At 49.8% G+C, this 25653-nt stretch overlaps 2 protein-coding genes across 2 annotated transcripts in view; both read right to left on the bottom strand.

Moving 5' to 3' along the window:
- LOC127035326 (complement C3-like) overlaps nt 1-25653 on the bottom strand; it is a 190556-nt gene that overhangs the window by 59887 nt on the left and 105016 nt on the right. The gene's annotated exons all lie outside the window — the stretch shown is intronic.
- The window catches only part of LOC127035327 (A.superbus venom factor 1-like), a 116764-nt gene that overhangs the window by 59759 nt on the left and 31352 nt on the right, over nt 1-25653 (bottom strand). The window contains exons 10-20 of the mRNA XM_050925060.1: nt 23200-23315; nt 20780-20926; nt 19894-20106; nt 18570-18764; nt 17503-17664; nt 16221-16350; nt 9446-9517; nt 8383-8583; nt 7641-7752; nt 4052-4137; nt 3731-3870 (exon numbers count right to left, since the gene is read on the bottom strand). Of these exons, the coding sequence (XP_050781017.1) occupies nt 3731-3870; nt 4052-4137; nt 7641-7752; nt 8383-8583; nt 9446-9517; nt 16221-16350; nt 17503-17664; nt 18570-18764; nt 19894-20106; nt 20780-20926; nt 23200-23315 (1574 nt within the window). The remainder of the gene's footprint in view (nt 1-3730; nt 3871-4051; nt 4138-7640; nt 7753-8382; nt 8584-9445; nt 9518-16220; nt 16351-17502; nt 17665-18569; nt 18765-19893; nt 20107-20779; nt 20927-23199; nt 23316-25653) is intronic.

Below are 25653 nucleotides of genomic sequence, written 5' to 3' on the forward strand. Positions count from 1 at the left end.
ACGTCATCCATTCTGTTTTCCAGAAGTGGGAGTTTCCCCACATAGACCTCTTTGCCTCCTAAGAGAACAGGAAATGCCAGGTGTTCTGCTTCTTCCAGGGATGCTCCCCGGGCTCCCTCTCAGATGATTCCTGATCCAGTGGAAGAGGCACCTACTCTATGCCTTCTCACTGTTTCCGCTTGTCCACAGAGTCCTACTCAAGCTCCGTAGGGACAGCGCCAATCTGATCCTGATTGCTCCAGCGTGGCCAAGGCAGCACTGGTACACCATGTTGTTCGACCTCTCAGTGGCAGACCCAATTCCCCTGCCACTCTGGCCAGATCTCATAACACAGAACTTCGGCAGTCTTCACCATCCAGACCTGCAGTCTCTTCATCTCACAGCATGGTTGCTGCATGATTGAGCCAGTCTGAGTTGCGTTGCTCTGCCTCGGTCCAACAGGTGCTCTTGGGCAGTAGGAAGCCTTCCACTAGGATGACATATCTGGCCAAGTGGAAGCGTTTCTCCTGCTGGTGCACTCAGCGTAACTCAGTCCCCAGGCAGGTGTCCATTCCTACTTTCCTGGACTACCTCTGGTCTCTGAAAGAACAGAGCCTAGCGATCTCTTCCATAAAGGTGCATCTGGCAGCCATCTCCGCCTTCCACCCAGGGGAAAATGGCCAATCAATCTTCTCCCACCCCATAGTTTCAAGGTTCCTCAAGGGATTGCAACGTTTGTACCCTCAAGTCAGACGCCCGACCTCTACCTGGGATCTCAACCTGGTACTAGCCAAGCTTATGGGTGCTTCTTTCGAACCACTGGCCACCTGCTCGCTGCTGTACCTTTCCTGGAAGACAGCCTTCCTTGTCGCTTTTACTTCAGCAAGATGAGTATCTGAGCTTCGGGCCTTGACAGCGGACCCCCCATATACGGTATTCCATAAGAACAAGGTACAGCTGGGACCACACCCCTCCTTCCTCCCTAATGTGGTGTCCGTCTTTCATGTCAATCAAGACATCTTCCTCCCAGTCTTTTTCCCCGAAGCCGCACCGATCGTCTCGGGAACAACAGCTGCACACCCTAGACTTTTGCAGGGCTCTCGCCTTTTATATTAAGAGAACAAAACCCTTCCAAAGGTCACCTCAGCTCTTTGAAGCTGTGGCAGACCAGATGAAAGGCCTACCGGTCTCATCCCAATGAATTTCATCTTGGGTAACATCCTGCATCCGTACATGCTATGATTTGGCTCACGTTCTGGCTAGCCACCTCACCGCCCATTCTACTTGGGCTCAAGCTTCATCTACCGCCTTCCTGGCCCATGTTCCCATCCAGGAAATATGTCGGGCAGCTACCTGGTCATCGATTCACACCTTTGCCTCACATTATGCTCTGGTTCAACAGTCCAGAGATGATGCAGCATTTGGCTCAGCAGTTTTGCATTCTACAACATCTCACTCCGACCCCACCGCCTAGGTAAGGCTTGGGAATCACCTAATTGGAATTGATATGAGCAAGCACTCGAAGAAGTAAAGACGGTTACTCACCTTTGTAACTGTTGTTCTTCGAGATGTGTTGTTCATATCCATTCCAAACGCGCCCTCCTTCCCTTTTGTCGGAGTAGCCGGCAAGAAGGAACTGAAGGGCCGTTGGGTCAGCAGGGGTATATATCCGGCGCCATAACGCGCCACGCCAGGGTGTGACCCAGCCGACCTACCGAGTGTTGCTGGGGTAAAAATCTTCTGACGAACATGGACGCGGCGCGCGCACACCTAATTGGAATGGATATGAGCAACATATCTAGAAGAACAACAGTTACAAAGGTGAGTAACGGTCTTTTTCCCCTTTCTTATGGCGCTTGGCCTGTACTGGGGAGCTTGAGCAGTGCCAGGGCTGGTCATCTCATCTCAGTGCCGGGGATTTATGGTGCCAGGATCTCTACAGCCCAATGCTGAATCGCGCACTGATGCCGGGGCACTTCTCACCAAGGAGCTCAGGCCTGGTACCTGGTGGTCTGGGGCCATTGGTTGTAACGTGCCCTTCATGAGCAGCTGCTTAACTCTCTTTCTTAGTGGTGCGGGCCTTAAAGGCCTTGCAAATTTTGCAGTGCTTGGCCTGGTGTGCCTCTCCCAGACACCTAAGACAGGAGTCGTGGGGGTCGCTGTTGGGCACAGACTTGCAGCAGGTAGCTCAAGCTTTAAAACCTTGGGCTTGCGGTATTCCCCGCAGCCCAAGGCTGGTGGCTGGAACTAAATCCCAGTCACCTCTAACTAAACTGTACCTAACTAATGTATTAAATACCTAACAACAAACTGTCCAACTGGTAAAACTAGATTGCTAAGGGATCACTCACAAGTGAGAGACCACGTTCCAACGCCGCCACGGAGGGTAAGAAGGAACTGAAGTGATGTCGGGCCAGCAGGGTACTATATACAGTGCCATAAAGGTGCCACTCCAGGAGGCTCCTCTACCGCCCCAATGGGAGCTGCTAAGGGGAAAAGTTTCTGATGTCCGTGCACACGACGTGGGTGCACACCTAATTCAGATGGACATGAACTAGCACTCGAAGAAGAAGGGATGGATCACTTGATGATTACCTGTTCAGTTCATTCCCTCTGTGATGAAGTGGTTTTCCTTGTTTCCTATGGGGGATTTTTTTGGTTTTCCTATGGTTTGTTTGCATGCAGGGGTGGGACTCAGTTTCCCTAGGTACTAGGGGTTTAATGAGGTGATGGGAGAGGGAGTTTGTTGTTACAGCAGACTGGTGAGGGAACTTGGGACCTCAGCGACTGGTGACCAGGTGACCCGGAGGCCCAGCTCAGGAGTCACAGCTGGTTCTGGCCAGTGGGAGGACAATGGGCTGCGAAGAGAGGACCCAGTGCCCTAACCATCTGATTCCATCCAGAGGGGCCAGAGGAGGGCTGAGAGGAGAGGAAGCCTAAGAGACCCTGTTTACGACCCTGTTTACCTGGATAGAAGACAATGGACAGAGGCGGGGCTTGGGGCCAGTGATATCAGATGCCCAGCTGGGAAGCGGGGGGCTCTGGGCTGGAGATGGGGAGCAGGCAGAGCCCATCTGGATGGGGGGAGACTTGGATGTGCAGTGTTGAGGGAGGCGAGGCCTGAGGCCCTGAGAGTTTCCTGTGCTGTGTTCAATGCTCAATAAACACTCCTGTTTTATGCTGGCTGAGAGTCACTCCGGTCTAGAGAACAGGGTTGCATTGTCCCCTTCAGGGGGTGGAGGCCCCAGGGATCCAGAGTGAGTGGACTCTCGGGGGAGTGGGGGGCACAGCGAGAAACAGGTGTACTAAGGCTCAGAGAGGGACAGCTCCAGGAGGTGTAGTGGCTTAACCCCGAGATAGAGTGAACCCCGGGAAAAGAATTGTCTCACTGAAAGGGCACCCCCCATGGACCGCACGGGGCCAAGAGTGGGCATGAAATGTGAGTCTGTCACACCCTTTGAAGCACCTGGCACTGGTCGGTGTTGGAAGACAAGATATTGGGCTAGATGGACTATTGATCTGACCCAGTATTGGTGTTCTTACGTTCTTAAATGGGTAGATTCCATAGCCCTGATCCTGCAAGGTGCTGAGCACCCAACAAGGTCAATGGGAGACAAGGGTGTCCAGCCCCAAAGGGATCGGGCCCTAGAAGAACAAGCCTGCCACCATTTTGTTTTGTTTTGATTTGTCTGTCTGTCAAAGCATTGACACCTCAGGTCCATTGCAGAGCCCCATGAGGCAATGAGCTTACCTTAAGGTTTTGGTCCCAATAGTTGTAGAGAATAGCCTGGATTTCCACATGCTCATTCCTCACTACAGAGTAGGGCAGACGGAGGTCGATGAAAAAATTTTTCATTACTTTTATCTCATAGGGGTCAGCCACACAGATCCCTGCAATGGGAAAAGACCCAGTGTCAGAGACAAGAGGACTTATACTTTATTCCTGAAATGTGTCTGCTGTCTCCTCAATTGTTCCATCACACTGTGACCTTTCCAAGACCCATTGTGGCCTGGGGTCTTTTCTCCATTAGCTTTTCTGCCTGTTCTCTGGAGAGCTCGTTGTGTTCCTCACCTTTCGTCTCTGAAAGGCTCACAGCCAGGACTTCCAAGGTGGTGATGGAATCCTTCAGGAAAATAGACAGCGTCTTGGAAGAAATTCTATATGGAAAGAGAAAGACAGAGACTGTTACAGAAAAAGGAGCTAGGACTCATGGACATTCCCCAGCTAAGGGTGTAGATTGGGGTCTCAAACACGCGACCCGCAGACTTATTTCCTGCGGCCCACCATAGGGTCCCCTCTGCCCCTCACCTCCCACTCCCCCGCCTTCCCCATGCGCACCACGTCCCTGCTCCTCCGCCTACCTCCCAGTGCTTCCCACCACCGAGCAGCTGTTTGGTGGTGCTTAGGACTTTCCAGGAGGGATGGGGGAGAAGTGGGGACACAGCATGCTCATGGGAGGAGGGGAGGAAGAGGTAGCGCCATGGTGGGGATTAGGGGAAAGGTTTGGAATAGTGGTGGGGAAGGGGTGGGGTATGTACTGAAGTGTCGCTAGAGGCAAAGAAACCGGAGGGCAGAACAAACCCAGGTTCCCCCCTCCCCCCTCCAGTCCCAGGGGCTTCCTCCTCCGCTCTCCCAGCACCAGGCTGCCAACTTGTGCCAAGCCACGCAAGTGGAGTGGCGGGAACATGGGGCAGTGCAAGGCTGATCCCACCTCCACTGGCCACATACAAATGCATGCAGGCTGCAGCAGGCTAAGCGGAGCCCAGCGCTATAGAGCCGCGAGCAGGAGAAGGGAGAGAGATCAACAGGCTCGGCAGGGGATCCGCGGGAGCCGCTGAGGCTGTATTATTGCGCTGGGCTGATGGGGTGGGGTGTGTGTGTGTGTTTTTTCTCAGCCAGCCCTTCCCTAGTTTCTCAGGGCATCGCAGAGTTTTCACATTTGAAAACAGCCCCCAACTCTTCATTCCTACTCTGGAAGCAAGCATGATTTGCAAACTGGGGAGAGGGAGGGAACTTTCCAAGCTGCGTGCTTCCCTGTCATTCTGCTTCCTTCTGCCTCCTCTTTACACAAGCCCTGTGCAGCTAGATACCTCTAGTGGCTATGGTAACACTCCTCTTTTCATTAGGTGCCAGCATAAGACCACCTCAGAGAGCTTACAGTCTAGCAGAGATACCCAGGAGCCAGGATGCACAGGAAGACCCAGAGGGGGGTTTAACTTGGAGTAGTCTGGGAGAGAGGGTTGTTCATTTGGGCATCTGTGCAGTGATTTAAATCATACCTGTCATTCCCCTTGGCTTCAGGGCTTTGTTGCAATGCACGTGCTGTCAGAGCCTGTTCTGAAAGGTGCTAAGCACCCTGAGATCCCACTGGTCTCAGTGGGAGGAGAAGGCACCTCAGCTCTGCATAAAGGAAGTTCTAACAGAGAGATGACTCAAGGGAGGGGGACTCAAAACCTGCTTCCCAGCCCCTTGCTGTTCTGGGCTGTGACCTGAGGCTGAAAGGTGCTGCCAGCTGCTTTCTGTGAGGTTCAGTGCATGCTCATGGCCAATGGCTCTTAGTCCATCGGTCCTCATTAGATCCCATGACAGCTCCCTCTGCTTCCGCAAGGGTAATGGCAACGTTTGGAAGTACATATAGATGCGAACAGTTTTTCTCCTCCATGAATAACAAATCTGTGTTAAGGTCAAGGCTCACTGATGAACATTTGCAAACAACACTGAGATTGGTGTTGTCTCAGGATATCAAACCTAATATTGATTCTTTGGTTGATGCAAAACACTGCCAGCTAAGTGGCCAGAAATGAAATGACTGTCAAAATTAGCACTGACTTTTTGCAATAGTTTTTAAAAAGTTAATACATTGACTTTTAATAGCATACTATATATTACTCTTCTTTTTTTCATTTCTGACTACACTTTCGTATTGTTGTATGAAAAGGTTTTAGTGATGTGGTCTTTGGGCCAATGCACTAGTCCTCATGTGGCCCTCGTGGTGATTTGAGTTTGAGATTCCTGGTGTAGATCCTCCTATCGTAGGCTGGGGTCCATGGTAAAGCCTTCTTCACACACCCACTGAAATATAAAGCCCTCTCTGGGGAGGAACTCAGTGGTCCAAGTTCTGCTCCAGCCACAGGACATAACCTGTTTTAAAGGTCTCAAGGGTAGGGATATTAATCCTAGTGCCCAGGTCTAAATCCAAGCAGGGGGATTATATTCCATTCCAGTGGAGAGGGGCCTGGCCCAGTGCCTCATTTACCTTTTAAAAAAAAAAAGGTTCAGCCATCCGGTCAAGGCTGATTCCCCACTCTGGCACTTTGAGGGCAGAAGGTGGGGGCCCGCAAGGAATCTAAAAATTAATACTGGGCATTCCAGGCTTGTATTAAACTCCCAAGTTTATAGCTTTCCTCTGACCTTGGATGAGTAGATGCTGCCACTACCCAAGTTCAAAACCCCCTTTGAGAACCGAGGAAGGCACACTTGGGTACCCTCAAGCCCTTTCAGACCCCACCTCTGGGGGACAGCTGAAAAAGAAAACAAAGAAAATCAGCTGTTGCCGCCCGCTAATTCAACAAAATGTGCACAAACCTATTAAGACACAAAACTCCAATCCTGTACTTAAAAAAAAGGTAAACCTTATTTAAAAAAAGAAAGAAAAAAATACATCTAAAAACTCAGGCTATTACTAGTACTATTTAAAAAGAGCAAAATACAAAAAATTATACCTACTCCCTTAGCTTTTTTGAGATCCAGCTTAAAGGTTACAAACAAAACAAAAGCACCTGGGGTTAGCACAGAGGAGTCCACAAGTCATAAAGAAATAAGAGATAAACCTAATTGCGTCTTCCTAGACATTTCCTAATTTACTTACATATCTGGGGTTCCAAATGAGTAGTTACAGCACAGTTCCAGCCCTGTCTGTTCTCCAGGAGAACAACACAGACAGACAAAGGGGAAGTCTTGTCCCATTTTTAAAAGTTCTAGCCTTCCTATTGGCTCTTTTGGTCAAGTACCCACTCCTTTCCTTTTACCTATGGACTTTTTACCCTTTCCAGGTAAAGCAAGTAAAGAACAGCTACTAAAAGGGAATTTATAGCTAACTGGCTGGCTGGGTGTCCATAAAAGGGAGCTACCCCCTCCTTCATTTATCACATCCAGTTAGAAAGCACCATAAATATCATGTGATTCTGCAATCCAGTAACACACCCTGAATAACAATGAAATGAGGAACAGTTCCTGAACAGGATAAAAGGCCAATGCTAAACAGCCAGACACCTACAGTCATATTCTAGCACCTAAATTAGTTGCCTGGTTTTTCATTAGGGTTACCGCTGGCTGCTCAGCACCTCTGGATGTCGGGCCAGTTCTTTTAGGTACCTAAATATGGGCTCAAAACTGGAGTAACTGAATGAAATTCTCTGCTCTCTGTTATACAGAAGATGAGATTAGATGATGTAAAGGCCCTTCTCGCTTCAATATGTAGGAGTGACTCTATGAATATGGATCACCTGCTGAATGCTGGCCCTAATTCATGACAAATACTCCAGCCAGCTCCACTGGGGATCTTGCTGTGGAGAGACACTGACTTCAGTGGGAGCTACACCATACCACGTCTCAATGTGGCCCTTTGATGAATGGGAGTGACACAGCCACATGCTCTTACCCCAGTTCATTTGGTCGCTCAATCAGCTGCTCCACTTGCCACAGCCAGCTCTCTGGAAACTGGCTCCTTGAGAAGATATCTTCGTCGGACATGAAATCTTCATCCAAGTCACCTGGGAAGTCAAATCACAGACTGTCTGGCTCTGCTGTGACATTGATTGGAATGGGGCAAACCTGGAAGGATTCAAGGGTTGGCCTGCTCTACTGACCTCAAAGCATCTGTGATTTGACCTACGTTGCCAAGTTTTGATGCTGCCAGCCCAGAAGAGCATGAATTGGAGTGTGGTTGAACAGCTGGAGGGGAAGCCACAGGCTTCTTCTCTCCATGCCTGCCTTTCTGTTCCCCCATGAGCTAGCCTTTTCTGAGCTCCTATAACACTGGTATAAGCCACTGTCTCAGTGCTACATGTGCGCCCTCTAGTGGATACTCTGCAAAGGTAAGAGCCTACTACTATTCCTAGCTAGGGAGTTACCCCTTTAGTTCAAGTGGTAGAGGACTGTGCTTTAGAAACAATGGTTAAACCTCAGTGGCGACCTTTGAAGAGGTTATTACCCTGACTCATCTGAGTCCCCATATCAACATGGTGCAAGACTAACAGGATTGCTGCCACTGCATTCATACCCATCTCTCCCATGGAAGATCTGTGAACATGGGCAGGGTTAGTTCACAGGGCACGGTCTTATTTCTCTAACAATTCCCCCTGTCTTGCTCCTCTGAGTGATACTGAAACCCTGGTACTTGCTTCTTGCAAGTTCCAGATGGAGCTCCCGTTTCAGCTTGTCATGTATGGTCTTGATATAATTGCAGCAGTTGAGGAAGGTCTTCTTGCATTCATCCGTATCCAGGATGTACCCAACCCGCTTCTCGCAGCTGTGCCCCATGGAGTTTTTGTACATCCCATCTTCACAGCATTTCTTCAGCTTCCGGTCCTGGTAATCTGCCACTGAAATGTACAAGCCAGGAGATCATTCCGACCAAGCTTCTTCTAGTCCTCACTTTCTCTCTCTCTCATTAATTTACTAGTAGACATGGCCAAAGAAGGAACACAGGAACTGGCACTCTGCTCTGTCTAATCCAGTATCTTGTCTCTAACAGTGACTAGCACCAGCTGCTTCAGAGAAAGGTACAAGAAACCCCACAGTGGAATAACCTGCCCACAGAGAAGTTTCTTCTTGAACCCAGTCAGAGGTTGGCTTATCCCCTGAAGCATGAGGATGTATAGCTCTTCTTAAAAAATCCTATTCCATGGAATGGTGAACATCCTTCTTTTCCATGTAAATGGCTCATCCTTTTTTGAATCCTGCTAGGCTCTTGGCCTCAATACAATCCTATGGTGGTGAGTACTATGGGTTAATTATGCATCGTGTATGAAAATAGTTCCTTTTATAAATTCTTAATTAGAAACCATTCAGTTGGGTTGAGTGTCTCCTTGTGCTTATAAGGGTAATTTAACAATGTACCAGTTGTTGTTATTTGAGTCGTAGTAGCATTTTGGATCCTCAGTCACGGCCCAGAACCCCACAGTGCTGGGGGCTTTATCAACACAGAACAGAGAGACAGTCTGTGCCCCAAAGAGCAATTTACCATTCATTATTTTCTATACCTCTATCGCATCCCCTCTATGAATTGACCAGTTCCAATCTCTCCCCATGTGGAATTCTATCCAGACTCCCCTGTCTCCTGCTACCAGAAATGCAGCTGGCAGGAGGCTGTAGGAGGGTGAAACTGGTCACACTAGGGAATTGCATTCCTGCTTTGCATGCTTGCTTTGACCAAGAATAGCAACCCCCCTGATTAGTACCTACCTTTGTTTGCCTTATACTCAATGAGCTGAACAGAGCGACGCTGGCGTTTTGTTGCCTGGGGACATTCTGGATCTGCAGAAGGAAGTGAGAAATAGAAATTAAAATCCCACCTACCAAGTGAGGCCCTACACTGAACTTGCTGCCATTTCTCTGTCTGGATGTAACAGGGTAACTTTCAAACACTGCATTTGGTCAGTTCCCAAATTTCTGAGAATGATCTAGGCCTCCATGAGTGGAACCCCATTGATTTAGGGGGAAATCAGAAAAAATACGGTTACTCACCTTTGGACTGTTGTTCTTCGAGATGTGTTGCTCATATCCATTCCAATTAGGTGTGTGCGCGCCGCGTGCACGTTTGTCGGAAGATTTTTACCCTAGCAACACTCGGTGGGTCAGCTGGGTCGCCCCCTAGAGTGGTACCGCCATGGCGCCGGATATATACCCTTGCCGACCCAATGGCCCTTCAGCTCCTTCTTGCCGGCTACTCCGACAGAGACGAAGGAGGGCGGGTGTGGAATGGATATGAGCAACACATCTCGAAGAACAACAGTTACAAAGGTGAGTAACCGTCTTTTCTTCTTCGAGTGCTTGCTCATATCAATTCCAATTAGGTGATTCCCAAGCCTTACCTAGGCAGTGGGGTCGGAGTGAGATGTTGCAGAACGCAGAACTGCTGAGTCAAGTGCTGCATCATCTCTGGACTGTTGAACCAGAGCGTAATGTGAGGCAAAGGTGTGGATGGAGGACCAGGTAGCTGTGCGACATATCTCCTGGATGGGTACATGAGCCAGGAAGGCGGCAGATGAAGCCTTAGCCCTGGTAGAATGTGCGGTGAGGTAGCTCAAGGGGACATGAGCCAAGTCATAACAAGTACGGATGCACGCCGTCACCCAAGATGAGATCCTCTAGGAGGAGACAGGTAGGCCATTCATTCAGTATGCCACCACGATGAAGAGTTGGGGCATTTTACAAAAGGGTTTTGTCCGCTCGATATAAAATACAAGCGCTCTATGGATGTCTAGGGAGTGCAATTGTTGTTCCCATCGTGACGAGTGTGGCTTCGGGAAGAAGACCAGAAGGAAGATAACCTGGTTGATATGAAAGGCAGATACTACTTTAGGGAGGAAAGCCGGGTGTGCTCGCAACTGCACCTTGTCCTTGTGAAACCCAGTATACGGTGGGTCCACCGTGAGGGCCCTAAGCTCGGAGACTCGTCTGGCCGATGTAATGGCTACGAGGAAAGCTGTCTTCCAGGACAAATATAGTAGTGAGCAGGTTACTAATGTCTCGAAAGGGGAAGACATAAGTCTGGTTAGAACCAGGTTGAGGTCCCATGTTGGGGCGGGACGGCGTACTTGGGGGTATAGGTGGTCCAAGCCCTTGAGGAACCTAGAAACCATAGGGTGTGAGAACACGGAACGGCCACTCTCCCCAGGATGGAAGGTAGAGATGGCTGCCAAGTGTACCCTCAATTTGATACCGCTAGGCCTTGTTGTTTGAAAGACCAGAGGTAGTCCAAGATGGTGGGGATCAAGACCTCGGTGGGAGTAACATTATGCGTTTCGCACCAGCAGGAGAAACACTTCCACTTGGCCAGATACGTTGACCGAGTGGAAGGTTTCCTGCTACCCAGGAGTACTTGTTGTACTGAGGCAGAGCAACGTAACTCAGACTGGCTTAACCATGCAGCAGCCATGCTGTGAGGTGAAGGGACTGCAGGTCTGGGTGGTGAAGTCTGCCATGATCCTGAGTTATGAGTTCTGGGCAAAGAGGCAGGGTAACTGGGGTGGTTATCTACAGGTTGAGCAGCATGTTGTACCAGTGCTGCCTGGGCCACGCTGGAGCGATCATGATCAAGCGAGCTCTGTCCCTGTGGAGCTTTATCAGGACCCTGTGAACCAGCAGGAACAGTGGAAAGGCGTAAAGCAGTTGACTCGTCCACAGCATCAGGAAAGCGTCAGAGATCAAGCCTGGGGAGAGGCCTTAGAAGGAGCAGAACATCTGGCATTTCCTGTTCTCGTGGGAAGCGAAGAGGTCTATATGGGGAAAGCCCCACTTCTGGAAAACAGAATGAATAATGTCCGGATGAATCGACCACTCATGAGACAGGAAGGATCTGCTGAGTCGATCCGCCAGGGTGTTCCGAACCCCTGGGAGAAAAGATGCTACCAGGTCTATCGAGTGGACTATACAGAAGTCCCAAAGCTGGATGGCTTCCTGACAAAGGGGGGAGGACCGTGACCATGCTTGTTTATGTAATACATGGCCGTTGTGTTGTCTGTGAACACTGAGATACAATGGCCTTGTAAGCGCTGTTGAAATGCCTGGCACGCAAGGCGGAGTGCTCTCAGCTCTCGGACATTGATGTGCAAGGCCAGCTCCTGAGATGACCAAAGGCCTTGAGTGCAAAGATGTCCGAGGTGAGCACCCCAGCCGAGAGAAGACGTGTCCGTCGTCAGGGACATAGAAGGCCGAGGTGGATGGAACGGCATCCCTGCACACACCAGGGAGGGCGTCAACCACCAGTCGAGGGAGCCTAGGATGCTCGGGGGAATGGTGACTATCTGTCTATGGTGTCTCTGCCCTGGTGGTATACCGAGTTGAGCCAAGATTGGAGGGGACAGAGGCGTAGCCTGGCGTGTTTGGTCACGAACATGCAGGCAGCCATGTGACCCAGGAGAGCGAGACAAGTGCGAGCCGAAGTTGTTGGGAAGTTCTGTACGCCTCGGATAATTGTTACTGTCAATTATCCGAGGCGTACAAATGAGGCTGTGGTAAGCAGGGTATGGCGAGACTGGAGTCCAGGATGGCCCCAATGAAGTCTATCCTCTATGTGGGAACCGGAGTGGATTTCTCTGTATTGATCATCAGGCCTAGACTCATGAATAGGTCCTTGATGAAGTCTACATAATGGGTGACTTGTGCCTCGAAGGTCCCTCGAATGAGCCAATCGTCGAGATACAGAAAAACGTGTATCTGACGGCGGCGGAGGGAGGTGGTGACTACAGGCATGCACTTTGTGAATACACTTGGAGCTGCAGAGATGCCAAACGGAAGGACGTAAACTGGAAATGTTGATGGTTGGCTACAAATCGGAGGTATCATCTGTGTGGAGGATAGATGGCGATGTGAAAATATGCGTCCTTCATATCGAAGGCGGCACACCAGTCTCCAGGATCCAAGGATGGAATGATGGTCCCCAGGGATATCATGCGGAACTTCAACTTTATCATGAACTTGTTGAGTTCTCACAGGTCTAGGATAAGTCTGAGACCTCCCTTCGCCTTGGGGATTAGGAAATAGTGGGAGTAGAACCCCTTGCCCCTTTCGTCCTTTGGTACCTCCTCTATGGCTCCCATGGCAAGGAGCGTCCGTACCTCTTGTAAGAGGAGTTGCTCGTGAGAGGGGTCCCTGAAGAGGGATGAGGATGGGGGGTAGGAGTGGGGGGCGAAATAAACTGGAGATGGTACCCAAGTTCCACCGTGCGTAGGACCCAACGATCCGAAGTTAGCTGGGACCACGCAGGGAGGAAAAAGGAGAGGTGGTTGTAAAAGGGAGGGAAAGGATCCTGGAAAGTCACTGGTACACCGTCCTCGGGTGCACCTTCAAAAGTTTGGCTTTGGCCCCGTAGGTGGCTTGGAGGGGCCCTGATTTTGGCCCCCTTGGGGTCCTGACTGCCGTCTACGACCGGTTTGACCATGCCTTCTACCAAAGTCCTGCCTCTGTCTAGGCGGAGGGTAAGGGCGGTGAGGCTGGGGGCGGAAAGGCCAGCGTTGAGTCACCGGTGTGTGCGTGCCGAGAGAGCGCATAATGACCCTGTTGTCCTTCAGGCTTTGCAGCCTAGGGTCAGTCTTTTCAGAAAAGAGGCCTCGACCGTCAAAGGGCAAGTCCTGTATGGTATGCTGTAGTTCCAGCGGGAGGCTTGACCCTTGAAGCCATGAAATGCGTCTCATGGCAACTCCCGATGCCAGAGTCCTGGCTGTAGAGTTTGCTGCATCCAGCGAGGCCTGGAGGGAAGTCCTCGCCACTTTCTTCCCTTCCTCCAAGAGGGCAGCAAACTCTTGACGGGAGTCTTGAGGGACTAACTCCGTGAAATTGCCCACTGCCGCCCAGGTGTTGTAGTTGTAGCAGCTAAGTAGGGCTTGCTGATTTGCCACCCAGAGTTGAAGGGCCCCTGCAGAGTATACCTTACGGCCCAGTAAGTCCATGCACCTAGCCTCCTTCGATTTTGGAGCCGGAACTTGCTGGCCATGGCATTCCCTCTCATTGACAGACTGTACAACAAGGGAGCAGGGAGGAGTATGGACGTACAGGTACTCGTACCCCTTAGAGGACACCATGTACTTGTGCTCAACTCCCCTGGCAGCGGGTGGAATAGAGGCTGGAGACTGCCAGATGGTATCAGCATTGGCCTGGATCGTCCAGATGAATGGTAAGGCCACTCTTGTGGGGGCATCAGCCGACAGAATATCTACCATCAGGTCCTCTATCTCCGGCACCTCCTCTACCTGGAGATTCATATTGAGTGCCACATGTCTCAGGAGATCCTGATGGACTCTCAGGTCAATTGGAGGAGGGCCAGTGGAGGATGTCCCCACCACCACCTCATCAGGAGAGGAGGAAGAGGAGAGGCCAGGGACAAGCGGGTCCTGTGTGGACTCTTGCTCTTGGGCGACCTCCGGCTCCAGTGGAATCTGGGATTCTGGTGGCCGAACAGGTGCTTCCTCTGTACTGGTAGGAGGGGGGTGGCTGATAGTCGCCTCTGGCACCCGGTGCTCCGATGAAGCAGAGTGAGATGGGACTGGAGGCACACCTTGGGCCTGGTGGTATGCCCAAGATGTCCAGAATGACCACTGATGGGGGCCTTGATCTTGGACCTGGGTCTCCTGGAAGATTCTGGCGGGCACATCAGAGTCACAGTCCTGTGCATAGGAACTGTCCGCATGAGAGGACACCGATGAGTGCCGGGATGGCCAAGGAGGAGCTGAAAACCTTTGGGAAGAATCTCCCTCTATGATTGATCTCGCTCTGTGTGGCACCGGGGATCAGTACCGGGAGCCATACCGGTACCAGGAACAAGATCGGGACCTACGACCGGAGCGGTGCTGGGAGGTCGACCGGGATCTCAAATCTCAGCATCTGGAGTGGCCACGAGAGTCACAGTGCCTGGAGCGGTGCCGGGATCTGGATCGGTGCCGAGAGTACCATGCGGGCAAATGGGACGCTGATCAGTGCTGCGAGTGCGACCGGTGCTGAGAAGGAGATGGGTGCCGGGACTGCGATTGGCGTCGGGACTGGGATCAATGATGGGACCGAGAACGCTGGCGGGATTGTGATCGTGAGCGGTGCCGCTCTGCGGTGTTGAGAGAGGGTGGTCTCATCAAGGCCGGCTTGCCTACAGATTGTATGACTCGCACCGGCGGTCAGGGCCCGGCAGGTTGAGGCAGGGCAGACTCTGTCATCACGATCAGCTCCCTCGCCGTGGAAAATGTCTCCGGCGTGGAGGGTAATAGTGAGCTCAACTACGGCTCTCGCCGGGGAGCTTTCAGGTAGCGGACTCAAAGATCCTTGCAGGGACAGAATCGACGGTGCCAACGTAGTTGGTGCTGTGGCAGGTGTAGGTGCCGGGCGGTACGATCTAGCCGGGTGCTCTGACTGCGGTGCAGGTGGCACAGAAGCAGCATGAGTCTTATGTCTCTTCACCTCCGGGGAGAGACAATGGTGCCGAGTAGACGTCGGTGCCAGCGATGTTCGGTGCCAAGAGGCCTTAGCAGTACCGGTGCGATCCGGTACTAAAGAAGGGCTTCTGCCAGTGGATTGACCAGCGCTCGGTGCCGAGGGTGGAGGAGTAAGAGCTGCCTCCATCAGGAGCTGTTTGAGACGAAAGTCCTGTTCCTTTTTTGTCCTCGGCTTGAAGGTCTTGCAGATCCGGCACTTATCGGCGAGGTGGGATTCCCCGAGGCACTTAAGGCAGGAGTCGTGGGGATCTCCTGTTGGCATCGGCTTGTGACAGGCTGAGCACGGTTTGAAATCCGGTGAACCGGGCATGGGCCCCAGCACCAGGTGTGGGGAAGGGGCTAATCCCTGAACCCCTCTTAACTATATACACTAACAATATTATAAAAATGAAGAAGAATTAACTGCAACTATAGAAATTTCAACTATATACACAAGAATAACGAGAGAACTATGAGTAGCTAGGGAAGTGGAGATCAGCTAAGCCGCGCTCTGCTGTTCCAACGACCGACATGGGTGGTAAGAAGGAACTAAAGGGCCATTGGGTCAGCAGGGGTATATATCCGGCGCCATGGCGGCACCAATCTAGGGGGCGACCCAGGCTACCCACCGAGTGTTGCTAGAGTAAAAATCTTCCGACGAACGTGCATGTGGTGCGCACACACCTAATTGGAATCGATATGAGCAAGCACTCGAAGAACCACCAGAAAAGACATTTTGGCACTTAACATATTGCTCCTTCCTGTTCCGGCTGGGAGCCACATAAGAGCTGTTGGGCAGATGCTCAGCCAGCCAGAGCAACCAGAAAGAGAGGAGAGTGAAGGAGACTTCATTCCTTCCTCTCTCCTCATGCGCTGCCCCCAAAAGCCTGCAGCCTGGGGTAGAGAGAGAGTCAGAGAGAAGCACCATCTGCGCACGACTTCCAGTCCAGGAGGAAGAAAGATACTTTGGAAGTGGGAGAAACCCAGTGAGCTAGAAGAGACACTTTCCTGCCTACCTCCATCACTCATGGCGACCGTTCAGCTCTATAGAGTGATACCTGTTCTCTGGGCTGTGGAAATCCTATTACTCGTCTCCAAGGCCAGTCCAGCATCCGTAAATACCCCCAGATTGTTCTTTCCACTGCCAGCTGTACAGCCAATGTCACTTTTCTCCACCGAGTCCCAGATCTGTGCGACAAAAACATAATAGTTGAGAGATTATTGTTAACAATGACACTTCCCATTTATACGGTGCCATCCAGCATGATCCCAAAGCATTATACAGGCTGCGAGCTGTATTCTGGTCTCAGGTAAACTGTGCAATCTACAGTAACTCCACTGACTTCCTTTGACTAGCTCTGTATTTGCAGCAGTGTAAATGAAAGCAAAATCTGAGATGTAAGTAAAGGATTTATTGCAACTCAATCTCCACTGAATGTGTCCATCTCTGGGATCGAGCACAGCAGCCATTGTGCACCAGCATCACAACCGATTTCAAGAGGAGAAAGAAAAAATGTTGCATCCAGTTGAACCCAGACAGAGGAGGATGTTAGGCAGAGAGAAATTAAATACTCAAATTAGAATTCAGCCAGAGCACCAGGGCCCTGACCCTTGTTGAAAGGTTCACAGGAGATTCAATGACCAGAACCTGTGTTTGATATGCCAGCTGAGAAATGGCAGTTTCTGTAGCATTGTGTCCCCTAAAACCTTGATAGGGCCAGGGGATGAATGCTGACTCAGAAGAAAGCCACCCTCTGCTGAGTCACTAACACTTTTCCCTGCAGCACAGCGCCCCCTAATGTTGCACTGGGACATTGGTTCAGCACTGACTGGGAGGGGACAGCGCCCCCTGCTAAGACCCCACTCCACACAAAGCAGCACAGCACCCACTATCGCCGCATTGGGTGCAGCTCTGACTGGGAGAGGGAGAGCGCCCCCTACTGAGCACACCCCTACTCCCTGATGTACAGCACCACCATGGGCACTGGGGTGAGAACTGCCTCCGAAGGGAGAGCGCCCCCTACTGCATCACCCACACAGTTTCCTACTGCCCAGCACCATCTGGATCAACACTGTCCAAAGGGAAGCATGTCCTTTAGTGTGTCCAGAACAGCACTCCCTGCAGCACCTGGGTTTCACTGAGTGTCTCCCAGCCAAGTACTGACCTGGCTGTCCCAGCTCAGTTAAAGTACAATGGAGCTCACACCCCAAGCGGCAGCTCTGCAAACAAAACACTCACTTCCCTTTTCGCCATGCTGGGGCATAGAGCAAGGATAAGGGCTGAGCAGCATTTCCCGCTATAAACATCACAAGTTACAACCAACATCTTTCATGACCCACCTTAGATTGTGTAATTTTGTGGTTTTCGTTCAGAACGTAGACACCTTTGTCCACAGCCACCAGGCCGACATAAGCTCTGTGGTCTCCTTCCAGCTTGAGTTTCATTGGCGTTCCTGGCTCATGGATTCTCCTGTCTTTGTCGGAGGCTCCTTTCACCACTAGCTGTATGAAAGAGAGTGAGGGGAGAGGTTTTGTTTTAAAGCAGAGAGAGCAGCTAAGAACCCGCCCTTTGCAAAACATAGGAGAAAAGGAGGTAAGATCTCATGTTCCTTGAGCATCCAAAAGCCTAGTTCTGATCTCAGGGGCAGCTGTGTAAATCTGGAATAGCTCCACTGACTTCAGTGCTGTTACTCCATATTCATGCTGGTGTAAACTGAGAGCAGAATCAAACCCAATGTCTATGAAGTCCCTTTGTCCCTCAGGCAGCCCTGGGAAATCTACAAAGAAGTTTGAACTGTAATGGATCTGCTCTGTGGGCCTGACTCTGATCTCACATTGGTGTAAATTAGGAGCAATTAACTGGAGTTACAGCAGCTCAGCATTGTAGTTACATCACTGTCAGGTCTCCTATAGGCATCTGGAGTCACATCTACTGAATTCATGAGCCAAAAATAAGAATCTTACTCCTGTTAGCCCCAAAGAATGAGCCCAGCCCTGGGAGAGGGAACTGGAATCAATTCTGACAGCCACATCATCAGCAAAATGGCTAATTATTGTGCAGATACAAAGCCAGATACTCAGCTGGTGCAGGTCAGTATAGCTCAATCCACTTCAATCCACAATCCACAGAGTCTTTATTGCTGAGTTATAAAGAACCAAAGCTTGACTCCCGTATCTCAGAGTGGGCTGAGAGCATTGGCTTGTGGAGGCTGAGGAACATCTATGTACAAGTAAACCAACCAAATCTAATCCAGAATTTGCTGGGAGACAGTCAATGAAAAGCCCCCGGTGCCATTTTTAGAGTCCCTTTTGAGAGTCAGTCGGCACTTCAGGCTAGGAAAAACTACTTTGTAATGACGCCTTCATAGGAATTAACATATAGAAGGCCAACTTGAATATCAACCCACCGTTCCCATGCATGTGTCCTGGATGTCCAGCCAGACTGAGTCTGCTACAATCTCCAAATTTCCTACTTGGTAGTAAGCCACGATGCGGAATGAAGGGATGAGGTCTGGAGTGATAGGCAGGGACATGGTCACCAGATTTTGTCCCGCCTGCCTGGCCTGTCTCCCTACACGAAAGATCTTCCCTTTATTCAGGATCTAACAGGGAAAAATGAGACATAGATTGTGAAAGACCACAAGAGTTAACACAACGGATGATTCAGATTCCATGAGTTTTCACATCCATCTGTGTTGCCGGAATAGGCTCTCGAGATGTTGGTGCTAATATTTACTAAATCTGAGTATCATTTATGTTTCACCAACAGAGACCACCCTTCCTTTCCCCCATCCCACTCACCAAATATACTTCATATCCGCATTATATGGCAACTTTATTATTTGATTTGTCCAGCTCTAAAAATAACAGAGTTGACCTACTACTCTGCGTTGAAAAAGTAGCAGTGAAACTAGTGTTTAGAGCAGAAAAATGAGACCTGGGATTCCTGGGTGCCATCCCCAGCTCGAAGAGGAAATATGCTCTAGTGAGTTCACGAGGAGGAGTCAGGACTCCTGGTTCCATCTGCAGCTTGAAGAGGAAGTATGGTTTAGTAGCAAGTGCAGAAGGATGGTTGTTAGGACTCCTGGGTTCTTTCTCCAGCTCCTGGAGGAAGTGGGCTCTCACAGGGCCCGGATAATCAGAAGTGGATAAGGGGTTGTCTCCATGACTGACTTTATTTCATTCACACTGCTACGGGGTGCTGGGCATAGGGTTGCAGTTTCAGCCCTCTATCATGCCCACTCCTTGTTAGGGGAACAAATTAGAGCAGGCTGAAGGTAACGTGGCCCTAACTGGAGAGGCAGAGACAGCTGCTACCTAATTAGACTGTGGCTGCATAAAAGTCTCAGGGGAAGAAAGCCAGGGGAGAGCAGGAGAAAAGGAAAAAGGAAGAGAATGAAAGCAGGGAGGTAACTCCCCCTCCCTCTTGCCTGCAGCTGGTGCAAGGTTACTTGTTCATGGTGAAACAGTGGTGGGAACAAGCCTGAGAATAAAGTGCACCAGTGGTTACTAAACCCAGGGTCTCAGAGTGACTTTATGAACCTTGCAGAGGCAGAAGCCAGCCGGGCCCTGCCACACTCTGCTACACACACAATCAATATACTGCCTGACTGGGAAGAATTCTCTGCTACAGGTTCTCCTTACGTGCAGTGGGACTATTAAAGGACAGGTGGAAACTCAGATGATGCCTAAGTTCCAGGAGAACCCAGTTCCCAGGGACGCAGCACTTACTATATAGGTGAAATACTGGATCTGGTTCAGAACAGCAGGATTGTTGCTCTTCAGGTGGAAATTCACAGGTAAGTTGTCTCCAGGTTTGAGCTCAGAAGCCGTCACCGCCAGATGGAGATAGTTTTGAGACCCTCCTTGGGACTGATAGGCTTCAGCCACCATGGACTTAGAGGCCTGGCGGTTTGCTGGGAGGTTGGGATGGGCAGTTTTTACCTGCAGGAGAGGTGGAGATAAAATCCTAGTTGAATCTGGGAGTGAGCTTAGGGTCTCTAGCCCCTCACGCTGGGTCACACCATGAGCAATAGCAAAGGAAACTTCCCTGAGACGCCATTGTTGGTGGATTCTGCTGCTAACAGCCATCCTAGGCATGACACTTTAGAGAAATGCCAAATGCCACTTTTAATTGGCCTGTCGCTTCAGCACAGTCCTGCTGGAACTCCAGATTTCTGGACTGTCAGAGAACATGTCCCTGAACAGAGGAGACAGCCTTGCCTCTTGCAGGAGGGGTGAGAGGAATACAGAGGGACTCCTGAAGTGGCTGGACACAGATAGATCCAGTGTTCTTTCGGGCTTTGTAGCTTGAGCCTGGTGTCACCTCACAGGGGTCTTCACACTAAGCAGCCATGTGCTGTCTGCAGGCCTCCTTTGCTGCATGGTGGGTACCTTCATTGTGGCAAGGGGAATAATCTGGACCTGCTTATGCCCATGTCAATGTTTTCTGGGATCTCTTCTGGCCCCAGGAAATTGACCCCAGGCACAGATGAAATGCAGAGTTCAGTTATCCCCCTGCATAGTGCATGAGAGGGGAGTGAATGCCACCAACAGGGGATTGCCCTCAGGGTGCATATAATACTTAGCCCAGACTCAGCGTTAGAAGGTTACTCACTGTGATGGAAACCTGTTGCCTATCCCTGGGCATGTTTATAATCAGCTTGGCAGTTCCATCTCCCTGGGTCAGCCCAGCTGATTGGAATCCTTCGGCCTGTACTGGGACATGGGGAGCTGGGGAGCCATCAGGGTTTGTGACGTAGACCTGAGAGGCACGATCAAAAAGGGATGCATTGAATAAGGGGTGCAGCTCTCCCTGCATCCTAACTTTAAATCAAATCACATGTATAGCATCTCAAGTCCATAGCCTCAAAGGTATTTAGATGTCTAACTTCAATGGGAATTAGGCACCTAAATACGTTTGAGTTTACAAATATCTTCAACTCTAAGGTTAATTAAAGTTTTCACACTCTGACTTGGGGGATGTCTAGGCTGCAGTTGTATGCAAGCCATGCCTGCTGGCTGTGGTGCTCTGTGCCCCTCTAGTGGCACCCAAATCACTTAGAGATTAACGAGTTTAGTACAGCCTTAGCTAAGTCCCATGTGGCTTTTAGCTCACGCAGTAATAGCTCATGTAATTAGCTCCGGAGATCCCAGGTTCTATTCCGGCCATCGACAGACCCTGGTCGTTTTCGTTACCCAGTCACAGGGTGTGAACGCAGCTCGAGCTGACGTACCCACTGTAGCTTTACTCTCACTAGCCTGGGTCCTGGAACAGTGAAGTCAAGGCAGTGTGAGCATCAGCGCGGGCTAGCCCCGTGAGTAATTATCCAGGGTCCAGGGTGGGCTTGTAGAGCCAGCGCTGCCGCAGTTTCACTGTTCCTGGACCCAAGCTAGGTGATGGAAGCTAGTTCAGGGATGTCAGCTAGAGCTCCAGGCACACCCCATGACTGCAGTCTAGACATACCCTTTGAGTGCTGACTAGACCTAGGTCTGAAAACACTCAAGACTGCAGAGATCAAGGGTCTTGCAAAAGCCAAGGATGTTTTAAAGTTTTAAACCTATTATGCTAGTGCTCCAAACAGAACCTTGGTAGCTGACGTAAAATCATTAGTACTCTGAAACCAACCCTTACATATTGGGCTTTGGCTGAAATAGAACATTCATCCACTTCTGTCCTACATAAATCAGCTGGGGTTTAGTTAAGAAGATCAAGCATTCTCCTCATGAATGTAGCTTGCACTGCCTCTAACGACCTAAGCAGAGGCACCAACTCTGTGGATGCTCTGAGGCTGGAGCACCCACTGGGGAAAAAATTTTGGGTGTTCAACACCCACCAGCAGGCCCCACCAATCAGTGCCTCCGCCTCCCTCCCAGTGCCTCCCACTCACTGAGGATCAGTTCAGGAATGGGCAGGAGGTGCTGGGGGTGGGCAAGGGGAGGAGCAGGCAAGGCAGAGCTGGAGAGGGAAGATGAGGGGTGGGGTCTTGGGGGAAGGAGTGGAGTGGGGATGGGGCCTGGGACAGAACAGGAGTCAGGCACCCCCTGGGAAATCAGAAAGTCAGCACCTCTTACCTAAGATCTTTCCAGCCTCAAATTTCCAAACGGTATAAAATTTGAGCACCCATGTTATCCCTAAGCATTCAGAGAGCCGGTGCAATTAAATTACCTCCATGCACACAAGAAAAACAGACAGCTACTTGAATGGATCTTAAGGTTCAGCGCTTCGACTCCTTTTTATGTTTATCTCATTCACCACTGTACGTAAAGCAAATATCCAGATAAGAAATGGACTTAACCTGCTCATTACTGTGGTCATCAATTACTCGTTTATGCACCTTTGGTCTGTAGCCAAAGATAATTGCTTCAGTTCTCTGCTAATTTATAGTCTTACGTGCCTGCTGACAGAAAAATACTAAATTCCCTTCACAAACTCTTCAACTCCAAAGGAGTGTGGGACCCCAAACCATGTTCTCTGCGGACAAGAGGACTGAGGCTGATTGGTTCAGAATTTTAGAAGCATAATATTTCTCCTGTAATGCTGCCTAACTCGCTGGGAGAAGAATCATTCTGTCAGTGCCAATTTTGAAATTCCCCCACATACTCATACCCACAATGATCCCTCTGCCCCCTATTTCCGCAAATGCCTCCCCCCTTTGCAACTCCTCACCTGTGCCCAATTCCCCTCTACAGTCAGAAAAGCCTGAAGTGCCAGCAACTAACACACAATCCAGGGAATATTATCCCCCAGTACACGACTGACCCCAGGGCACATTTTGGGCTAAGCCTCTAGCTAGGTGCCATTCCACACCTTGTATTTGCTGTCAGATTTTGGGCCAGTGGAAATCTAGAGTGATTCCATTGCATATAGTGGAGCCACACTGGAATTAGGTTGGTGTAACTGAGATCGGAATGTGGCCTTTTGTTTCTGTTCTATTCCAAGTTCTTATACCACCATGATCATCCTAGTACCCATATTTATCTCCTCTTTATACACCTCAGGCAACAGTGGGCATGATCCAGAAGAAGAAATATTACCATGAGTTCAAATGGCATCCCCGGCTTGAAGTACTTGGGTGTTTTTGTGAAGTGGATCTGATAGGGAGATGTCACAATCTTAATTCCGGTTCTCTCTGCTTCCACCATGTTGCTGCCTGCAGAGAGAAGCCACTGGTCAATTAAAACTGAGCGAGGCAATACAGATTTTGTCCTTAAGGTCCAGGCTAAAACACAAGGAATAGGTCATGATCAGATGTTGATTCAGTGCTGCTGATTCTTGTGATTTTTGTTTTAATTCCTTGGGTTCAAGCCCCAGCTGCTAGAATCAGCATATGGCATGCGAATCTCAGCTGTCATTTTAAAGAAGAAATGAGTTTCTAACCCTCCTGGTTGAAGAGAAAAGCTTCAAGACATGTCTCAAGTGCAATATAATGCCTCAAAAGCCAGGAGGGAAAGAAAAAGCAACCAAAGTTTACTATTTTTAAAAAAGCCTCATGATTTTTAATACAATCTCGTGGTTTTGGGAGCGGGGGAATGACCTGTGATTTTTGCATGTTTGGGGTTGGCATTACTGCAGGCCATTGAACCTGATTCTGTTTTCACTCCAGTATAAATCAGGAATAACTCCCTTGTAGTCAGTGGCACTGTGGCAGTGAAACAGAATCAGTCCCTTTCATGCTAAAACCATTTATTTTAGCTTTTAAAGAAGCAACAAGAAAAAACAAAAAGTCTCTGGGAAGAGCGCGCAGTGCATGTGTATCTATATGTAACACGGTGCTGGCCTAAGGGGCTCTGAACCAGCCCGTTAGCTCAGAACCTGCTAGCGTAGCTCCCATGCAGGGGAACTAATTGGAGCTGGCAGGGTGTGGCTCATTAAAGGAGCCTAAGAGCAATCACCTGTGAGCCTGCTGAGAGGAAGGTCTATAAAGCTGACAGGAAGGAAGGAAGGAAGGGGGGTGGGGAGGGGAGAGGAGAACTAGGAGGAGTAAGAAACGGCTGCACCTAGCTAGCAACAGGCACTAGCTGTCCCCTGGCTGGCTACCTAACTGCAACTGACTCGTACATAGAGTTGTATATAGATAGTGGTGGAAATGAACACAGGGAAATAAAAGGACACTGGGTTGCAAAATAAGAGGTCTCCGGCTAATTTGTACAGCGAGCAAGAAGGCGCTAGTCTACACTATATAATAAGATTCCAGGATTGTCACTCTGTCCACGTACCGCTCTGAAGCCTAGAACGTCTGTTGTGTCTGTGTGAAGTGATGGAAGCAGCTATACAAGCAAGAGAAGGGCTCTTTTTAGTTACAATATCATCAGGTTCAATTGTCACCGGGATTTGAAGTCTGTTACTGGCCAACTTTTAAGTCCCCAGCCATTCTGACTTTACCAGGCTGATGTACAGCTCCAGTAAGGAATGTGCCATGCCAAGAGTCCTAGACCATTGTGATATCACACACAACTCAACCAATCACCACCTTTACTCTATAACTAATTTGCATGTAGTAATTGTGACATTATTGAAATAAACTGTGACCACATAGATCATTGTTGCAACCACTTTTATATATTTGCAGCACATATTGTACAAAGGTTATCGTGTGAGGTGTCTATGAAGAGGTTATGGTTTGCTGGTTATAATTATACTAGCTGTATGTGTGTATCACTTTTGTATTTGAAGTTATGAATATGGGCTATTTACTTGTATCTCAAATGTATTTGATTCCAAGTAGCCTCAGTGAAGCATTAGGTCAGCTTCTTGAGAAAGGACAATTCTTAGTAAGTGCCCAATCAAGAAACACTTAACTGACAATGGACTTTGGGAGACCCCAATCCACATCTGAGCTTTCCTGGGAGCGTTCAAACTTACATGTAAACAATAGTGTTAGCCTGCAAACTGAGTCATGCATGGACATGTGACTTGCCCATGTGACTCCAGACTCCATCTTGCTGCTGTGATTTTCCACAATAGGAACAAAGAGGTGTCCTTCCATGGGGAAAGAATAGAAAAGGCCCTGAAAACCCCTCCGTCTTGTCTTCAATCCTGCTTCTTACTTCTGGAGGGACCTTGCTACAAATTGAAGCTCTGAACAAAGGCCTGAATGAATGACCAATCCCAGCTGTGGATGTACTCCAGAAACTTGATTTGAACTTGCAGGTTTTTTCATTACTCTATGTAATTGATTCCATTTAACCAATTTTCGCTCTCTTTTCTATTTCTTTCTTTTTATGAATAAACCTTTTGATTTTAGATTCTAAAGGATTGGCAACAGCCAGGGGCGGCTCTAGTTTTTTTGCCACCCCAAGCACGGCAGTCAGGCAGCCTTTGGCAGCTTGCCTGCGGGAGGTCCCTGGTCTCGTGGATTTGGCGGCTTGCCTGCAGGAGGTCCGCCAGTCCCACGGCTTTGGCATACCCGCTGCCGAATTGCCACCGAATCCACGGGACCAACAGAGCTCCGGCAGGCAAGCCGCCGAAGGTTGCCTGACTGCCGCCCT

Source organism: Gopherus flavomarginatus, chromosome 16, assembly GCF_025201925.1.
Source record: "Gopherus flavomarginatus isolate rGopFla2 chromosome 16, rGopFla2.mat.asm, whole genome shotgun sequence".
NCBI lineage: Eukaryota > Metazoa > Chordata > Testudines > Testudinidae > Gopherus > Gopherus flavomarginatus.